Source organism: Tenrec ecaudatus, chromosome 5, assembly GCF_050624435.1.
Source record: "Tenrec ecaudatus isolate mTenEca1 chromosome 5, mTenEca1.hap1, whole genome shotgun sequence".
NCBI lineage: Eukaryota > Metazoa > Chordata > Mammalia > Afrosoricida > Tenrecidae > Tenrec > Tenrec ecaudatus.
Genome location: NC_134534.1, coordinates 167,657,773 through 167,675,971, shown reverse-complemented (window position 1 = coordinate 167,675,971; position 18,199 = coordinate 167,657,773). Strand labels below are relative to the sequence as shown.

At 46.3% G+C, this 18,199-nt stretch overlaps 1 protein-coding gene across 5 annotated transcripts in view; it reads left to right on the top strand.

Annotated features, from left to right (window-relative positions):
- SLC41A3 (solute carrier family 41 member 3) overlaps positions 1-18,199 on the top strand; it is a 73,534-nt gene that overhangs the window by 40,072 nt on the left and 15,263 nt on the right. For all 5 annotated transcript variants that reach the window (XM_075550247.1, XM_075550250.1, XM_075550248.1 and 2 more), the window contains 5 exons: positions 2,822-2,893; positions 8,442-8,586; positions 12,626-12,772; positions 14,670-14,814; positions 16,109-16,188. In XM_075550247.1, the coding sequence (XP_075406362.1) occupies positions 2,822-2,893; positions 8,442-8,586; positions 12,626-12,772; positions 14,670-14,814; positions 16,109-16,188 (589 nt within the window). The remainder of the gene's footprint in view (positions 1-2,821; positions 2,894-8,441; positions 8,587-12,625; positions 12,773-14,669; positions 14,815-16,108; positions 16,189-18,199) is intronic.

Sequence of the window (18,199 nt, the reverse complement as noted above, 5' to 3'; positions counted from 1 at the left end):
GTCTCTGTGCTGTTGCCCACTCTGTCATTTTACATCCCCAGCAGCAGTGGACAAAGGCTCCAGGGTCTCTGCATCCTCACCAGCACTTGTATGCTCCTTTCCCCGGGTAATAGCCATCTTCATGAACTTGACATGGTATCTCATGGAGGATTGGTTTGCATTTCCCTAATGACTTTGAATTCTTTTCATATGCTCATTGGCCATTTGTGTGTGTTTTTAGCAATATGTATTCAAGCCCCGTGCCAGTGTTTTCAACTGGGCAGTTTGTTTTTATTGTTGATTTGTAGGAATCAGTTATATGCTTTTATTCTGGCTAATAAAGCTTCATCAGATGTATAGTTACCAAAAATGTCTTCATTCCAAAGCCTAGCTCTTTCTTGATAAAGCCGTTCCATGCACAAAGGTTTTACATTTTGAAGTCTAATTTATTTATCTTTGTTACTGCTTGTGATTTTGGTGTCATTATCTAAGAATTCATTCTCAAAAGCCAGGGCTTGAAGGGCTGCACAGGTGAGAGATTTGTGTGCTTATTCAAACAGCTTGACTTACTCACCAAAGTCATTGCCACTGAGTCAATGATAACACATAGTGAGCCCCCTGTGAGTTTCAGAGACTGCAACTATTTACAGGAGTAGAAAACCCAAGGAGCTTCTGATGGCTTTGAACTGCTCACCCTGAGGATCACAGCTTAATGCATGACCACCACACCACCAGGTCTCCTAACAGCTTTCCAAAAGATGAAATAAAGTGTCTTGAGGAATGAATGTCTTTTGCTGGTTCATACTAGCAGATCATATGTGCTAGAAACAACCCTCTGATAGGATTAGCACCAAGGTTGGAGTTTGAATGATTAATAGATATTTTCAGTGAAACAGGAAGTAGATACTCTTGAGCCTTGGCAGCACACAGCTCAACTCTGGGAGCAGAAGAGAAGGGTATTTGAGAAATGGACCCACCAGCCTTAGGCGTTCAGCATGCTGTGGACTTTTGCCACTATTCTGCTGTTCCCACAAGAACACCGTGAGGTGCTGTGCCTGTTTTAGGTGAGGAGACAGACGTTTATCGAGAGATATGCGACCTGCCCCAGGGGCCAGCGTCATGCTAACAACACTTTAGCTATTTGGATTTGTAAATATAAAAAGTAAATACCAAGTTCATTAGCAGTTGACCCATCTTCGTATTTCTTTCCTTGGGGTCTGGGAGCTTAATGAACTAGTAAAGCATGTTTGCCTTCAGATCTTTTTTTAAATCCTAGGTCTTGGACTTTGCTGTCAACTGCTGTACTGTTAGAAGCGGACTGTACCATGTTTGCCCAAAAATAAGACATCCCGTAAACTAAGCTGTAGCAGGATCTCTAAGCATTTGCGCAATGTAAGAAAATAAGACATCGTGATTGCGTGGCTCTGCAGCGCATCGGGCGGAGCAGTCACGAAGACGGGCAGCCCTGCTCATGTGCCCAGCGTGACAGCTGCTGTCTCGGAGGGGACGGGAGAGGTGCGGGCAGCCCCATCCGCGAGGTCGGCTCCCCCGTCAGGGCCGGTCGTTCTGTGCGTGCTGCAAGCTGAGGCAGAGAGGGAGACAGACAGGGAAAGTCAAAGTCCCCTCAGTGAAGTGAGGAGCAGGACGCTCTGCTTTGGGTCCTGTGTGTCCTCGGGGAAGAAGTCACGCTGGGGCTGCCGTGTTACTCAGCACTGCTGTCGATGTTCCAGAAGAAGACAACTTAACTCTATTTGAATCAGTGTAGATTGTTGTACTTTACTTAATAAAGCTAAAACATCCCCTGAAAATAAGCCATAGTGTGTCTTCTTGAGGAAACAGAATGATAAGACAGTGTCTTATTTTGGGGGAAGCATGGTAATTGTTAAAGGGAAAAGCTGTATTCCTGGATTTTTTTCCCATCGTAAGAGATGAGGGACTGGCAGGCTTGCAGAGGGTAACTGCAGAGGTGAGATTGAGCTGGAGTGGTGGTGATTTACTGATGAGTGTTTCAATTGAAGAGAACCTGGAGAAGTCAGTGGTCGCCTTACAAAGGATTGTAGGTGACGTGTGTTTGAGAACTTTGCACCGGGGAAGATGATCCTTGACACCATCCATTTTGCATTCTGACCCCTCTCCTATTTTGTCCACAAAAGTTGCATCGCTGCTTAGGAAACTGGGCAGAGTGATTAATTCTGACATCAATGAGATGAGATGTGTTGGCTTTTCTCTTGAGAAATTACCTTGTCGACTCACTGTCTCACTCACTGTCTCACTCATTGTCTCACTTACTCACTGTCTCACTCACTGTCTCACTCACTGTCTCACTCACTCACTGTCTCACTCACTGTCTCACTTACTCACTGTCTCACTCACTGTCTCACTCACTGTCTCACTCACTGTCTCACTCACTCACTGTCTCACTCACTGTCTCACTCTCTGTCTCACTCACTGTCTCACTCATTGTCTCACTTACTCACTGTCTCACTCACTGTCTCACTCACTCACTGTCTCACTCACTCACTGTCTCACTCACTCACTATCTCACTCACTCACTGTCTCACTCACTCACTGTCTCACTCACTGTCTCACTCACTGTCTCACTCACTGTCTCACTCACTCACTGTCTCACTCACTGTCTCACTCACTCACTGTCTCACTCACTCACTGTCTCACTCACTGTCTCACTCACTGTCTCACTCACTCACTCACTGACTCACTCACTCACTGTCTCACTCACTTACTCACTCACAAAAAAAAAAAAGAGAAATTACCTTGTCCAATGAAGAGTTGATCTTGCTTTGGGACCTGCCAGACTTACCCCTTTCCTTTTCTCTCATTCTAGGCCAACACGGGACAAATCGAAGACCCCCGAGAGCAGCACAGAGTCATCTGCAGTAACCTTGCCCTTGTCCAGGTGAGTATCCACTGTCTCGTGTATATGAAGATCTTCCTTTCTGAACTTGTGCTAGTCCTGCTCCACGTAGGAAGAGTGAGGGCTAAAGGAGCCTGTGTCCCTGTACACAGACCCCAGTCACTTCGCCACCAGAGGCTCAGACTGGCCCGAGGGTACCACCAGACCCACCAGAAACTCCATGCCTTCTCTGGAGCCCAGTGTCCTGGCATACTTCCCTCTCTTTTCCATTTATTTTCCTTCATGCTAAAGGTTTTTATTTGCCTAAATTTGCTGACATCTCTTTCTCATGGTCTATACCAGGCATCCTCAAACTATGGCCTGTGGGCCACATGCGGCCCGCCGAGGACATTTATCCGGCCCGCCGGGTGTTTTTGCCCTGTTTGTTTTTTTACTTCAAAATAATATGTGTGCAGTGTGCATAAGAATTTGTTCATAGTTTGTTTTGTAAAAGGTGAGCTCAGGAGAAAGTTGTGATTCAAGGTTTAACGAGGAGCTCAAAGAGGCATCTGTTCCCAACTGGTTCAATAAGTAGACATTTTGAGGATTTGACTTCAGTTCCGTATTGTTTTTCCTCCCTCCATAAGGGTCTATCTGTTGGGAACCATCTGGTATTTCTGGGCTCAGGATAAATGAGATTATGGCTTGGGTAGGGCATTCATGCTATAGACTAGTTTCTTCTTTTAGACTTTGGTCTCTTTCCTTTATAATCTTGCTTATTCTTTTAAAAATATAGCTTTATGGGCATATTCTTCACAGAGCATACAATTTAATCGTACAGTCATATTAAGAAGAGTTGTGCAATCCCCACCACAATCAATTTCACAACAGTTTTCTCCTTATACTCGTGTTTAGCTCCCCATTTCTCCAGAAACTTTCTCTGCCGTTCCCCTGGGTAACTATTAATCCAGTTACTAGCTCTTTAGATTTACCTATATTTCATATATGGAAAATCATACAAAACACAAACTATAAATAGACAAAAACAATAATGAATAGACATGCAGACAAACCTTAATTGAAATAAAGCAGAAAATATTAGAAAGTGAAATTAAGATGGGTCAAAGGGGACAGCAAATGATAAAGCTTTAACCTAATTACATCTGGCACAATTGACTTTACAATATTCCCTGTCGTACAGCAAAGCTTTTCACATCCCTAGACTATGATCAGCAGTGATTCACTAGAAACTTGTTCCATGTGGGGGCCCTGCAAATGGATTTGGGGCTTCCGCTGTCATCGGTAGCCTTCTACAAGCCACGTGCTCACAATTTAAGCTCTTCTTTCCTTCCGATTTGGATTTTATTATTTACAGTCCTTGGTTCACACAAGCTTGTGTGCTTCTTCCATATCAACTTAGTTGGTGCTTTGCTTAGATGGCTGTTTGTTTTAAGACAATCCTGTAAGATCCCAGACACTGTTCATAATAGCTGGGCATCATCTGGTTTCTGCACTATATTTTTCTACGGTACCCATATCTTCAGTGATCTCTGCATGAGGCCAAGTAAGGCTCTGCCATAAGAACTAATTGTTCTTAGGGGCCAAAGTTCATTCATATGCCCCTGGTCTAGCTATGCCTCTGGTTCACTTTAGAAACATCTTTTTTTATATGATAGAGAACCTTATAAATCATCCCTCAAGGGCATAAGGTAATTCTATTGATAGGGTCATTGATTTAACCAATGGTAACGTAGAGCATTGTTGAGAAAAGGAAATTATACAACTATAGGTGCGCTTCAGACCACAACATATGAATTGTTGGCATTTACAGAGTAAACGCTTAAGTGACTAAGCACTATTTAAACAAACAATGAGAGCTGATGATAGGACAAAACCTTCACTAACACATATACAAAGACAGAACCTTGCCTTCAGACTAATACATGCATCTAAGAAACCAAAGAGAGCATTAAAGTAGTAAATGTATGGTAGGCCCAGGTCACCATTCATGGGGCAACCTCAAAGCAAGCGCTAGGAAGCAAAGATTAACAACCTACAATTCCATAACCTTGGGATAGCAGTCGTCTGCTTCTTCTTACACTAAGATAATTCAGCCTTAATTCCAATACAGTACGGCAGTTCCTTAAATCTGCTACAGGTAAGTTTGAGGTAAAGCCCAGTTCACTTAGTGGGGTTTTTACATTGAATACTTCTATTGTGACCTATGAAGGATGTGACCAGTTCACCTTGAAAGGACAGAGTCTAAAGTCCCAGTAGTCTATGCCTGGGCCACCAAGGGCTAGGTAGAAACGAGGTCAAAAGTATCCAATTAGCAACATAATGGGGGTGTATTCTCCCTCTGGGTTCTCTATAAGTTTTATTAAGCATCCCCCACACCCGCCCCTCTCAAGGGCAGGCTGCTCCATCCAGTTTACCCACCAATGGAAATGTAATCACTCTTTCTAAGACATACAAATCCCCACCCCAATCGGGACTTGGATTTCCAGTAAGGTTCACTTAGCACTCTGGTAAGAGGGTCTGTTGACTTGGGGTGACGCTAGCATAATGTTGTATGGCAACAACTGAATGTTCTCCCCACTTCTTGAAAAACTGACCCCCGCTGAGGCGACGGCTCCTCTGTTGAAGGGGTTTTTGTGACGTACACATAAAGGGGGTGGTATGTGGCTCATGGGCATGAGGCAGGTTCTCTACCGCCTTGCTTGGGAAACCAGGTTAGATCACATGACCTAACAGCAGAAGCCTGCCTTGTTCTTGGTGATTATCCTTATAGTAGTGAGCTCATGCAAGGTTTGTCCTTTTGTGATTGACTAACTTCACGGGGCAAAATTGGCTCCAGGTCCAGCCATGGCTTGAATTGTTCCATGGTTTTATCCTTCTTTTTAGGCATACATATTATTCCATTGTGTGACTGCGCCATAATTTCTTTATCCATTCTTCTACTGACGGGCATTTGGGCTGTTTCTAGCTTCTTGCTATTGGGAACTCTGCTGCAGTGAACGTGGGAGAGCATACATCTGTTCAGGTCTGTCTCATTTCTTTGGAGTGTGTACATACCTAGTAAAGGCATTGCTGGATCATACGGTTGGTTTAGGTAGCTCCACATTACTTTCCACAGTGGTTCTACAAGCCATCGGCAGTGTGTAAGAGTTCCGATCTCTCTGCATCCTCTCCAGCATTTGTTGTCCTATGTTTGTTTGTTTGTTTGTTTTCACTGCTAGATCTGTGGGGGGGGTAAGATGACATCTCATCATTGTTTCCATTTGCATCTCCCAAAAGTCTAGTGATCTTAAAGATTTCCTCGTGTGTTTTCAGCCATCCCATCCCTTATAAATTGTCTATTTATGTCCTTTGACTACCTTTTAATTGGATTGTTGTTTTCTGGCTGAAGTGTTATAGAATTTTATAGATTTTAGTAATTAGTCCCTTGTATCATTGCTAATGATTTTCCCCCTACCTGTGGGTTCTCATTTTACTCTTGATGAAGTATTTGATGTGCATAATAATTTTATTTTAATAGGTCCCAGTCATGCATTGTGCCCTCCACTGCGTGCGCTGCCTGTATTATATTTGATAGTCCGTGTAGGCCCTCCAGTGGGGCCCTGAGTGTGCCCTAATTTTCTCGTTGATGATCCTGAGCGCTCTGGGACTTATATTTATCCCCATCTTGAGTCCATCTTTGTACATGGGAGAGGTGTGATTCTTGGCTCATTCTTCTGCAGATGGAGATCCAATTTTTCCAGCACCATTTGTTGAAGATGGTGTCCCTTTTCCATTTCATATTTTAGGTCCTTTGTCAAAAATCAATTGCCCGTAGGTGGGCACTTGTATTTCTGTGTTTCCTCTCCTGGTCCGTTGGTGCACATCTCTCCTTGGGCCAGCAGCAGGCTGTTGTGACTACTGGGGCTGTAGAGTAGGTTTGGGGGTCTGGTAGTTCAGCCTCTTACTTTTTTATTCTTTTGAAAAAGTTTTTTGCTTACCCTGGGCCTCTTCCCTCTTCAAATGAAGTTGATAATTAGTTTTTCTATTTCTTGAAAGAATGAAGTTGGGATTTGGATCAGAATTAAATTGTATTTGTAGATTGCTTTAGGTAGTATGCAGTTCTAATAACTTTGCCTTTAAAATGCATTAATAATGAATTTGACAACTATTCTCTAGTCGATCTTTTTTTTTTTAAACTTTCAGAGTTGTCTTGGTACATTTACTTATCCTTATGAAACAAAATTCACTGTCAAGGTCCATGAAAAATCTTATTGGAATTTTTACTAGAGTTACAAAAACTTGGGTCTGGATAGTTTTAATTTTTATAATACTGACTTTTTTATTGATAATGCCTGGTTGAGCTCTTTTATTTACTCAATGTTCATTAATAGATGTTTCATTTTTTGACATCCTAAACTAGAAGAAGTTCCAATGCTGGTATTCAGATCTGGGGCTTCTAAACAAGCAGCAGAGACGTTGTTCTTACTAGGATACAGATGGAGCCCAGGTCTGGGATTTTATGGGATTTCCTGGAGGAGAAGGCAGAGAAGGATCGTGTTATTGTGGAGGGAAAGTTCCAGGGAAGAGAAGTTCTTGAGAGAAACAGCGAGTGTGCAGGGAGACCGCCACGGACCGGCGTGATCCCAGAGGTTCTCCTATGGGAGCATGTGATCCAAGCAGTTTGTGATCCAACTGGTCCCTGGATCCCACCTCCCACGACCTCCTTCTCTAAAAGGGATGGTATCCGAAGCTCCTGGATAGAGTGAGAGAAAACTATGGAGCAAAACTCAGCCTCAGAAAGGAGAGTGGGCTTTCTGGTGAGATAGACGGTTGGGAGCCTGGGATTGTGGCTCTTAGTCACCTTTCCGGTCTCCTACCTCGGTTTTCAGCCAAACAATAAACAGATCTGTGAGGGGAGAAATAATACCAACTAGCTATGCAAACTTTAGAATACTCAAAAGTGAAGCATTTACCCAAGAACTAAGTTCCGAAGGGTCAACAAAGGAGGAAGCACAGAAACAAGACACCAGGGGGAGCGTGGGGAAAGGAAGGGAGCCTTGAGGGGCTTGCAAAGCATGAGATGAAGCAAAATGTGCAGGAATTATTGAGGGCCACACTGACATCTGCTCCGGACACTTTCTCCCAATTCAAAAGTTAAAAGAAAAGAAAAAGACGGTGTCTGGCAAGTGACTGAAGGTAGGAAGTTGTGGTTTCCAAGGAAACTGAACTGAAATATTTTAGTGTTGTGTTTTGTTTTTTCTGGCGTTGAGAAGCCTTTAGCACAGTGGTTCTCAACCTTCCTAATGCCACAACCATTCAATACAGTTCCTCATGTTGTGGTGACCCACCCCCCACCATAAAATTATTTTCATTGCTACTTCATAACTGCCATTTTGCTACTGTTATGAATCGGGCAACTCCTGTGAAAGGGTCATTTAACCCCCAAAGGGGTTGCGACCCACCGGTTGCGACCCGCTGCTTTAGCAGGTGTGAAGGTGAGGGGAAAGAGTCATTTCTGGACCCCACAAATGTCCTAGAGGGAACTTACTCATGGGAGGAGCGTTGCTGTCCGCCGTGGACCTGACTTTGTTTTCCATTTCTGTCCTCACAGGTTCAGGCCACTATCGTGGGGCTCCTTGCTGCTCTGGCCGCCATGCTGCTGGGAGCCGTGTCCAGTGAGGAGGTGGACTTCGCCAAGGTGGGGCTGCTGTGTGCCAGCAGTGTCCTCACGGCCTTCTTCGCCGCCTTGGCTTTAGGTGAGCTCACCCCACCCCCCACACCCCACTGGCTGCTCACCTGTCCAGCTCTCTAGTGCCTTGTTCCCAACTCTCTCTATTTTCCCTTCCTGAAGATGCCAGAGGAGGCCTGGTGGTGGAGTGGTTACGTGTTAGGCTGCTAACTGCAAGGTCAACAGCGGCTCTGCAGGAGAAAGACCGAGCTTTCTACTCCCGTAAATAGTTCCAGTCTCAGAAACCCACCGGGGCAGGTCTCTCCTGTCCTCTAAGGGCACGATGAGTCAGAATCAACTGGAGGGCAGAGAGTTTGGAGATACCAGAAAGAAAGACAGTAAGGGAGGCTGCGGGCATCATGCAAGGGTGGGGGGCCTCCAATGGGCAGGGAAGAAGGCATGTGTCACCTTCTTAAGCAGGCTCCTAGACTAAAGGACGCTACTACATTTGCGCTCCTTTAATCTCTGCTGGGGAGGCACACTCGTTATGGGGAAGCACACGCATGCATGTGTGCATTTATGCACCCTCCCCTCCTGCCACCCAGGCCATGCCAACGTAGAGCAGCCCTACAGGATGAAGTAGAGCTGCCCCGGGGGTTCTGAAGCCGTCACCTTTATGGGGACAGAAAGCCTCTTCCTCCTGCAGGCGGCTTTTTACCACCAACTCTGGTGAGCAGGCTCCTTGCCTTTTCAGGACAGCGTTGTTATTCTAGTGGTTATACAAACCCCTATGGATTAGTCACTGGCCAAAGTGCGGGGGACACACTGGTGAGCAAAGTGCACAGGGCCCTGCTCCTTGATGTGTCCCCATAGTACAGAGGGAGGCAAAAAAAAAAGGGGTGAGCCCAGAGATAATAGAGGTGATGGTCCAATGTCACTACCCATGGGAGGCCTTCTCTGGTCAGCACTCTGAAGTATCCTCCCTATCCAGACATCCTTTACCTTAAGATCTTGTTTTGTTTACTTCAAAGTGATTATTCATTTTTCCTTTGTTCCCTGCCCTGCAAGCTTTAACTGCTACCTGAATCCAGGGGCTTATTTATGTTCTCAGTACTTGAAGCACCAACTCACTGCCATGGAGTCAGTGCTGACTCATAGCGACCCCTTGTGGGTTTCTGAGGCTATAGCTACTTATGGGAGTAGAAAGCCCAGTCTTTCTCCCAAGCAGCTGCTGGTGGTTTCGAACTGTCAACCCTGTGGATTGCAGCCCAAGGGATAGCAAGCCCAACCTGAATCAAGGGAGAGCCTTTAACTAGCCCCCACTAGTTTTTGAAGGCCGTGCTTTACCCTGCTTCTCTTTGGGACCTGACACAAGGGTGTACTTGTCTGTGTTACGGTGGATCTCGGGCTGGTTCTATTATTCCTTGGCTCTTAGTCTTCTTGAGAGAAAGAATTCAGGCAAAAGACAGCATGCAGCAAAGCACTGGAAAGTTTTACTGAAAGTAAAAGTACAGGGGTTCAGCAAAGCATGGGAAGCATTTACTACACTTGAGAGGCTCAAGCTGTCTGAGAGCCCCACCTACCTGGTCGGTTCCATTTCATAGTCATCCACCACCACTGCTTCCAGCCAGAACCGGAAGCCCCAACTAATGTACTATTGCAACCATCGTGGGACAGTTTCAGCAAAATTTCACTGGCATGTGACGTCATTGATACTGTTCTATGCTTTGAGCATTCTGGTGGGTCACCTCTCTTTGGAATGAGCACAAATGTGGGTCTCTTCCAGTGAGTTGGCCAGGTAGCTGTCTTCCAGATTTCCTGGCATAGATGAGTGAGTGCTTCCAGTGCTTCATCAGCTTGCTGAAACATTTCACTGATACTCTATCAATTCCTGGAGCCTTGTTTTTGCTTGATACTTTCAGTGCTGCTGAACTTCTTCCTTCGGCGCCACTGGTTCTTGCTCATATGCAACCTCTTGAAGTGATTCAATGTCACCTAGCTCTGTGTATTTTCTCCATCTTCAGATGCGTCTTGCATCATCCAATATTTTACCTATAGAATCTTTCAATATTTCAACTTGAGGCTTGAATTTTTTTCTTGAGTTCCTTACATTTAAGATATGCTGAGCATGATCTTCCTTTTTGGTTTTCTAACTGGATACTTTATTTTGTCTTCTCTAGCTGCCCTTTGAAATTTTTGTTCAGCTCTTTGACTTCATCAATACTTCCATTTGCTTAGTTACTCTAAGATTAAGAACAAGTTTTCAGAGTTTCTTCTGAATCATTGGTGACCTTTTCTTTCTTTCCTATCTTTTTAATGACTGTATGTTTTCTTCATAGAGGAGGTTCTTGATGCCATCCCACAACTGTTCAGCCTTTCTGAAATTACTGTTCAGTGCCCCCAATCTGACCTTGACATGTCCTCAAAATTCAAGTAGGATAGACTAAAGGTCGTGTTTTGGCTCCTGTGGACTTGTTTTAATTTTCTTCAACTTGAATTTATATGTAAGCAATTGACAGTCTGTTCCGTAGTCAGCCCCTGGCCTGGATTTAGCTACAGATAGTGAGCTCCTCTATCATCTCTTCCCACAGATGTAGTAAATTTGATTTCTGTGCATTCCAACTGGAGGAGTCTATGTGTATAGTTGCAGTTTGTGTTGTTAAAAAGGATATTTGCTTCATTTCTATCACCAAATCCATATTTCAAACTATTGTTTCTTCCTCTGTGGTTCCAAGTTTTATATTCCAATCACCAATAATTACCATACATAATCATGTATAAGCTGAGTTTTCATCACATTTTAATGCAGTTTTTATGGTAAAATTAGGTGCCTTGGCTGATATTCGGATCAGCTTATACTCCAGTATATATGGTATCAATGCATCTCGATTGCTTGTTTGATCAATTTCAGACTAAAGATGTTGGTAGGATTCCTCAATTTCTGCAGCAGTAGTTTCCGTGGTTGGTGCCTAAATCTGAATCATTGTTTGGTTTGCTGGACCTCCTTGACGGCAGATAAGGGTCATTCTATCACAGACAGGTCTTGACATGGGCCTTCTGGCAATGAATGCATTGCTACACCTTTGGCTTGTGTCTTTCTTGGCAGAATAAGCCACACGACTTTCTGATTCAGAATGGCCAATACCAGTCCATCTCAGCTCACCAGTGCCTGCCTGCAACGTTGATCTTTATGGGTTGCATCTCATTTTCAACTACTTCCAATCTCCTAGATCCAGACTTGATACATTCCAAATTCCAATGATTAGAAGTTGTTGCAACTGTTTCTTTGTACCTTGAATTGTGCCTCATCAGCAAATGAAGATCTGGAAGATTCCACTCCCACGGACTTTGCTCATCGGCCAGCACTGTTTCAGACAGTGTTCCATTCATGAGGTTTTTGGCATCTGACAGTGTTTCAATGCTATGCACAAGGTTTATGGTGTGCTGTTTCCTCTGGAGTCTGTAAGCTCCACCGAAGCATGTCTGTTTGGGGTGACCCCTGCTGGCATTCGAAACACCAGTGACGTAGCTTCCAGCATCACAGCAACACACAAGCCACCACAGTGTGACAAATGGACAGGCAAGTGGTGGAGATATACGCCTATATATTACACTTAGTCTCAATGTTGTTTGACCCCACATTTCCGATCCAAAATTAGATCAGAAGTTTAGGAATCAGTTAGTTTATGTTAAGGGGACAACTCAGGAAACAGAGGGTGAGAATGGTGGCACTACTCAATAATTTATCATTGGTGCCGTGCCACTGGACATGTAGAAATGACTGAACCAGTGGGTGTTCTGCTGTGTATATTCTCAGCAGCTCAACAGAAAGAAAAATCAATTATAAAAAGTACAGGAATAGAAAATGTACCGGACATTGATTAGCATTTCCCTGTCTCAAATTTGATCGAAATCTTGCTGCCATGTCAGGCCTCCAGGGTAGTGGGAGAAGCTCTGCAGGGGCTGTGGTGGCCTGGCTTCCCCGGGAATCGAAGGGGAGCTCGTAGACAGCCTCACGGCCGGCTGCTGTCCCAGCCCCGTGCCATGACCACCTGTGTTCCTGACCTGTTCCCGGTCAATGACTTCCTGGGATTTGCGTCTCCTTGCTCTTCTGTCTGACCCTACAGGAATACTGATGGTCTGCATAGTGATTGGGGCTCGGAAGTTCGGGATCAACCCAGACAACATCGCCACACCCATCGCAGCGAGCCTGGGAGACCTCATCACATTGTCCATTCTGGCTCTAGTCAGCAGCTTCTTCTATAGACACAAAGGTATGGAAGCCCCAAGGAGGCACAGCCCTGGGGCAGGTTGCCCCCAAGACTCCACGAGAGCTCTTACATCCAGCCAGCTTCGTTCAGATGGACTTCATGGACCTAGCCAGGGACTTACGGTGCCATGGGGCCCCAGCCCTCTTTTGACAGACAGGTTGGGAGATATTCTCTGTCAGTTATTGTCCCAAGCATGTGAGAGGGAATAGCAACTAGCTTCCACATAGGCACAGGTAGCTAATGCCAACCTTTACAATCCAGGGATGCAGGGAGAAAGGGGAGGGACTGGCATAGAGGGCTGGCCCACCACTTGGGTGTGTTCTCACAGGTTGACAGATCATGTAAATCAATGACGTGGCTCCACAGGAAAAGTGTGAGGATCGTGGTAGCATGCATTCTCCCTGCAAGCTTGAAGCAAGGAGACGCTCGGGCTCCTTCGAAGGTGGCCTTGTGGCTGGGTTAGGGGCACAGGGGGGTCTCCACATGTCTTGTGTTCCAGGCCCGCAGGGGCTTCATTTCAAGGTAAGCCAGGAGTACCATTTGGGGAGCAGTGCTTTCTCTTGGGGCCAGGAAACATTACCAAAGCCCACACGATGCTCCCCTCCCCTTGCAGGATCTGGACAACTGGCCAGCCTTCTCTGCGGATTCCATCTCTGTTTCAGGAATAGGGAGGCTTTCAACTTGGTCCAGAATCCCTTAGAGAGATGCGCACAACCGTTTGTACTAGTTCCTGTTGATTCCGAGCCTTGTCCTACTGCATATGCCTGTGGGGGTGGTCTGTGAATGGAGTGAGCAAGGCTGAGGCTGTCGGGAGTGGGGAGGTGGAAGGCAGGTAGAGTAAGGGAACACCTTCCACTAAGCTCCAGTTGACTGTGGTCACCTGGGGAAGCTGGGGCCCAGCGACTTGTGAGACCATTGTGAACCATTGTCATGTTCTCAAGTGAACATCTGAAATCGCATCACTCTGGTTTACGAAGCACTAGCTCTAGGACCTTTCTTGTCTCTGTTCTGGAGCCATCTCATAGTCATCCTTCGTATTGGCTCCTGTCAAACATAGCTAACAGTTTGGAGATGACAGGAAGATTCTGCAGGAGTTGAGTAAGATCACCTAATTTTATTTTTACACCCACTGGGTTTAAAACAAGAGTATTTGCGCTCATTACTTGAATCGGTTTGCAAAACAAATGAGTCGCATCCCTTCCAAACCCTCCTCTGTGTTCCCCACTGTACCCGCACATGGTCCATGCCTGCTTCGTTGGGTGTCTCCTCGGGGAGGCAAATCGTTGGGCTGTCTCTCTTCAGTGAGATGGCAGGTTTATATTTGTTTTAGGATAAGAGAGTCACTTGGCCTGATGCCTAGTATGTGACCTTCCTGTCTGAGTGAGTCACAGCTGGCTGACTCACTCCTCTGGTGGGCAGCCTCGGGCTCACTCACTCCATTGTTGGGAAGACAAGTCACAATCCTTACGATGCTGGGAAGACTGTGAGGCAAGAGGGACTCATGAGGTGAAACCCACAAACCAGCTCACTGCCACCAAATTGATTCCAACTCCTGCCGACCCTGCAGACAGGGTAGAACTTCCTCTGTGGGCTTCCGGGACCGTGACTCTTCGCAGGGATAGAAAGCCTCAGCTTTCTCCCACAGAGCAGCTGGTGGTTTGGAACTGTTGACTTTGTGGTTAACCGTCCCAAGTATAAGCAGCTACAACAAGGGCTCCGACTTAGGAGGTTAGTGGGAAGTGATTTTACAATTGAACTGGACTGAAAAAGTGGCCCGCAAGTCAATGCACCCCTGGGCTGCTGCATCTTGTCTCAGACCTCAAGATCCCTGCCCTCCCCTGCCCGCCACGTGCTGCAGCCCTGCCCCTCAGTGGGGTGGCATCCTCTCTTCCTCTTGCAGACAGCAGATACCTGCCGTTGTTGGTCTGTGTGGTCTTTGTCACTCTGACCCCAGTGTGGGGCATCATGGCGAAGCAGAGCCCATCCATCCAGAAGGTCCTCAAGTTCGGGTGGTTCCCCATCATTCTAGCAATGGTTCTCAGCAGGTGAGTGTGCACAGGGCTTTGCCACGCCTGGCCTCTGGAGCAGCTGAGGGTGTGGGCCCTGGGGGAGGGCAGTGCTCATTACCTCCGTGATGGGGCTAGAGTGAAATGTGACTGCATGGCTTCGAGTCCCAGTCCCAGACTCCTCTGCTTTCAAGCCTGTGGGGAGCTCCCTTGAGGCTGCCCTCCCTCTAGAGCAGAAGTTCTCATCCTGTGGGTCGCGACCCCTTTGGAGGTTGAATGACCCTTTCACAGAGGTTGCTTGATTCATAACAGTAGCAAAATGACAGTGATGAAGTAGCAACAAAAATAATTTTATGGTTGGAGGACACCACAACATGAGGAACTGTATGAAAGGGTCGCGGCATTGGGAAGGTTGAAAACCGCTGCTCTAGAGCCTTTGGTTATTCTAAAACAGGCAACCCTGCTTACAAGGCTCAGAGAGCCAGGGAGCCACGAGGCACACCACACTGGGAAAGCCAGTTGTATCCACACAGCCTACTGCCACGGCTGGTCACTGTTGTCCAGTGGGTATCACACAGCCGATGCCAACAAAGTTCTTGTGAGCCAGGCCTCTCTCAAACTGCAGTGGGTCCAAGGCTCAGGGCTGTAACTACCTTAATCCTCTCACTTGCCCAGGTACCGTTGCCAAAGCATGGCAACTGGTGGAACCTCGAGAGACTGTGAAGGAAGTGCCCCTTGGGGCCTTTAGGCCTAAGCTGAGCCTAGCACCCTGACTCAGGGTCTTTTCACCCTCACAAGATTGTTCTTCTGTTAGGAAACCTTATGAAGGCCACTCTGGAACATACTGGCGTATTTTTTAACGGCATCTCAGGGCAAAGAGGCTGTGGTCTAGGTATCTTGCAAAGGCTGCAGGGCTCCTTAGTGGACCATGTTCAAACTGTCTAGATTTAGGAAGTATTACTGCAACGTTTCCCTGGAACCACAGATCTATTATTCATGGACTTCTCATGTGACCACCCAGCCAGCTGAGGAACCCAGGAAATATTTTGTTTCTTGTTGTTGTTGTTTTTTTCTTTTTAGATGGACTGAGCTTTCTTATGGGCTTCTAGACCACCTGAGATTCAGAACAGAGGTGGATATGGGGAAATGTGTACAGTTTGGGGAGAAAGCTGGAAGACCAACATGTCCCTATATGTACATATAGTTTGTATAAGAGACTAGAATGTGGGGGCTGAGCTGGGAAGGTAGGCTGACGGGCAACGTGTACAGGGAGCTTTGCAAGCCCCCATGAGTCTGCCCTGCTGACCATGGGAAAACTGTCTTCTTTCCCCAGTTTTGGAGGGCTCATACTGAGCAAAACCATCTCTGAACCACAATACCAAAATATGGCCATCTTCACACCCATCATCTGTGGTAGGTATTCAACTTGATCTCCCAATGCCCATGGGTGCTTTCTGGTCCAGATTGGCTTCCAGGGATTGGCCACATCAGACCAGAAATAACTGCAGAGATCCAACTGCAGCCCCTGTGCAGCATCCAGGACCCCAGCTGCAGGCTGACACTGCCCTTCAGGGAGGGGGCTAAGACGAGAAAGTCCCCCTCACTGTTGTCATCAATGTGTCCTATTCCCCATCCATTGCCACCGAGCCCTAGGCTGTCTTGACAAGCCTAAGCTGGGAGAGCTGGACCTAGAACCTGCCTCCTGACCCAGAGTGGCCGACAGCACAGGGTTGCTAGGTTCTCATGCTTTCTTATTTGCGGGTGTGTTGTATTGTGTGTGTGATTTAGATTAATTGATATTTAAAATCAGACACTTAACTCATAAAGATTGGTGTCTTTGTTGTCTCCTTAGCAAGTAAGGCTGTGATAATGCTTGGTTTGCAAGCCAGCTAGGTCAATACTAAGCAGAAATCAGCAGCTCCATGCCTGCATGGACCCAGAACAGGCGCTTTTCACTTTGACATCAATCTCCACCACTCTCTAGGGTCGTACATCTGGTCTCCTCTACTGGCTTACCTCCTAGGCCTGGACACTGTAGACCAGCGGTTCTCAACCTGTAGGTCTCAACCCACGTGGGAGTCAGACCACCCTTTCACAGGGGTTTCACAAGACCATCGGGAAACACATATAAAATATACCCTGCATATCAGATATTTACATTATGATTTATAACAGTAGCAAAATTATATTTATGAAGTAGCAACAAAAATAGTGTTGTGGTTGGGGGCCGCCACCACGTGAGGAACTGTATGAAAGGGTCGCGCGTGAGGAAGGTGGAGAGCCGCTGCTACAGACATTGTTGATGACCCCTGCTGTAACTACAGCTTAAATTTGATCGGATTTCTGAAAATGCTTTGGAATGGAGCTGACCAGTCACCAAGAGAAGGAAACATGTAACACATGACCAAGTTTGCTTGGTCCCCAGGCCCCAGTCTTAAGGAACTTCAGAGATGCTGTGCAGGCCCGTGCAGGTGCACAGCTCCCAGCTGTGGGCATCAAAACCTGCCTTCCAGGGATGTTTGTTTCCCATAGAAGATCCAAACAGAGTGAAGAAGACAGCAACCGCTAAATCACATGCAGATGGCTGTAAGCTCGGAATAATTTTCTCTGAGGTCGCCAACTCCCATGGCTGCAGCCACCAAAACACACAGTACGAATGAATTACATAAGCAAGTGGACAGTTAGGCAGTGAGGAAGGATAGGGAACCCACCAAAGAACACAGCATGTCTCTACCCTGAAGGATGTAGTGACGGCTCAGCTCTAGACAGCTGTTGCTTTGTGGGAATGCTGACCTAGAGTTGCCAGAGCTCTTTTGTGAAGAGAAGCTAGATTTTATATAAATGGGTCTAATTTGTTAACACTTTTCTGTCTTTTGTAAACCATGTGCAAAGATTAATCTGTGGCCATTTTTGGCCCATAGGCCTTTGTATGTATGCTCAGGAAGAAGCTAAGGCAGTCTGCTTTCTGCTGGAAATGGTCACTGAGGCCTGTCTGGTCCAGTGACAGATTGTGCTCCCTGGGACCAAGAAGATAAAACGACAGAAGCCCATTCCCCCCTCTCAGCCACCCTCTCAAAGAAACAGTTAACCAAGGCTAGGCAGAGGAGTTCAGCATGGATCTGATCAGCTGTCCACACCCTAAAGAAGTTTAGGGTCTCAGCAAGGAGCCCCAGAATTTCTGAGGAGCCGCAGGCGTATGTTTACTTGGCCTCTGACTGCTGCTAAGGTACTGGTCTTGTTTGGTGCTTTATCAAGCTACTCATAATCCCTAAACCAAAAATCAAATTCACTTCCGTCGAGTCAGTTCTGACTCATCGTGACCCTGAAAGACAGTGCAGAACTTCCCCTTTGATGGGAGCAGAAGATCTCTTGGTTCTCCCGGAAGCAGCTGATAGAGTTGGTTAGCCGCTCAACACATAAGGAC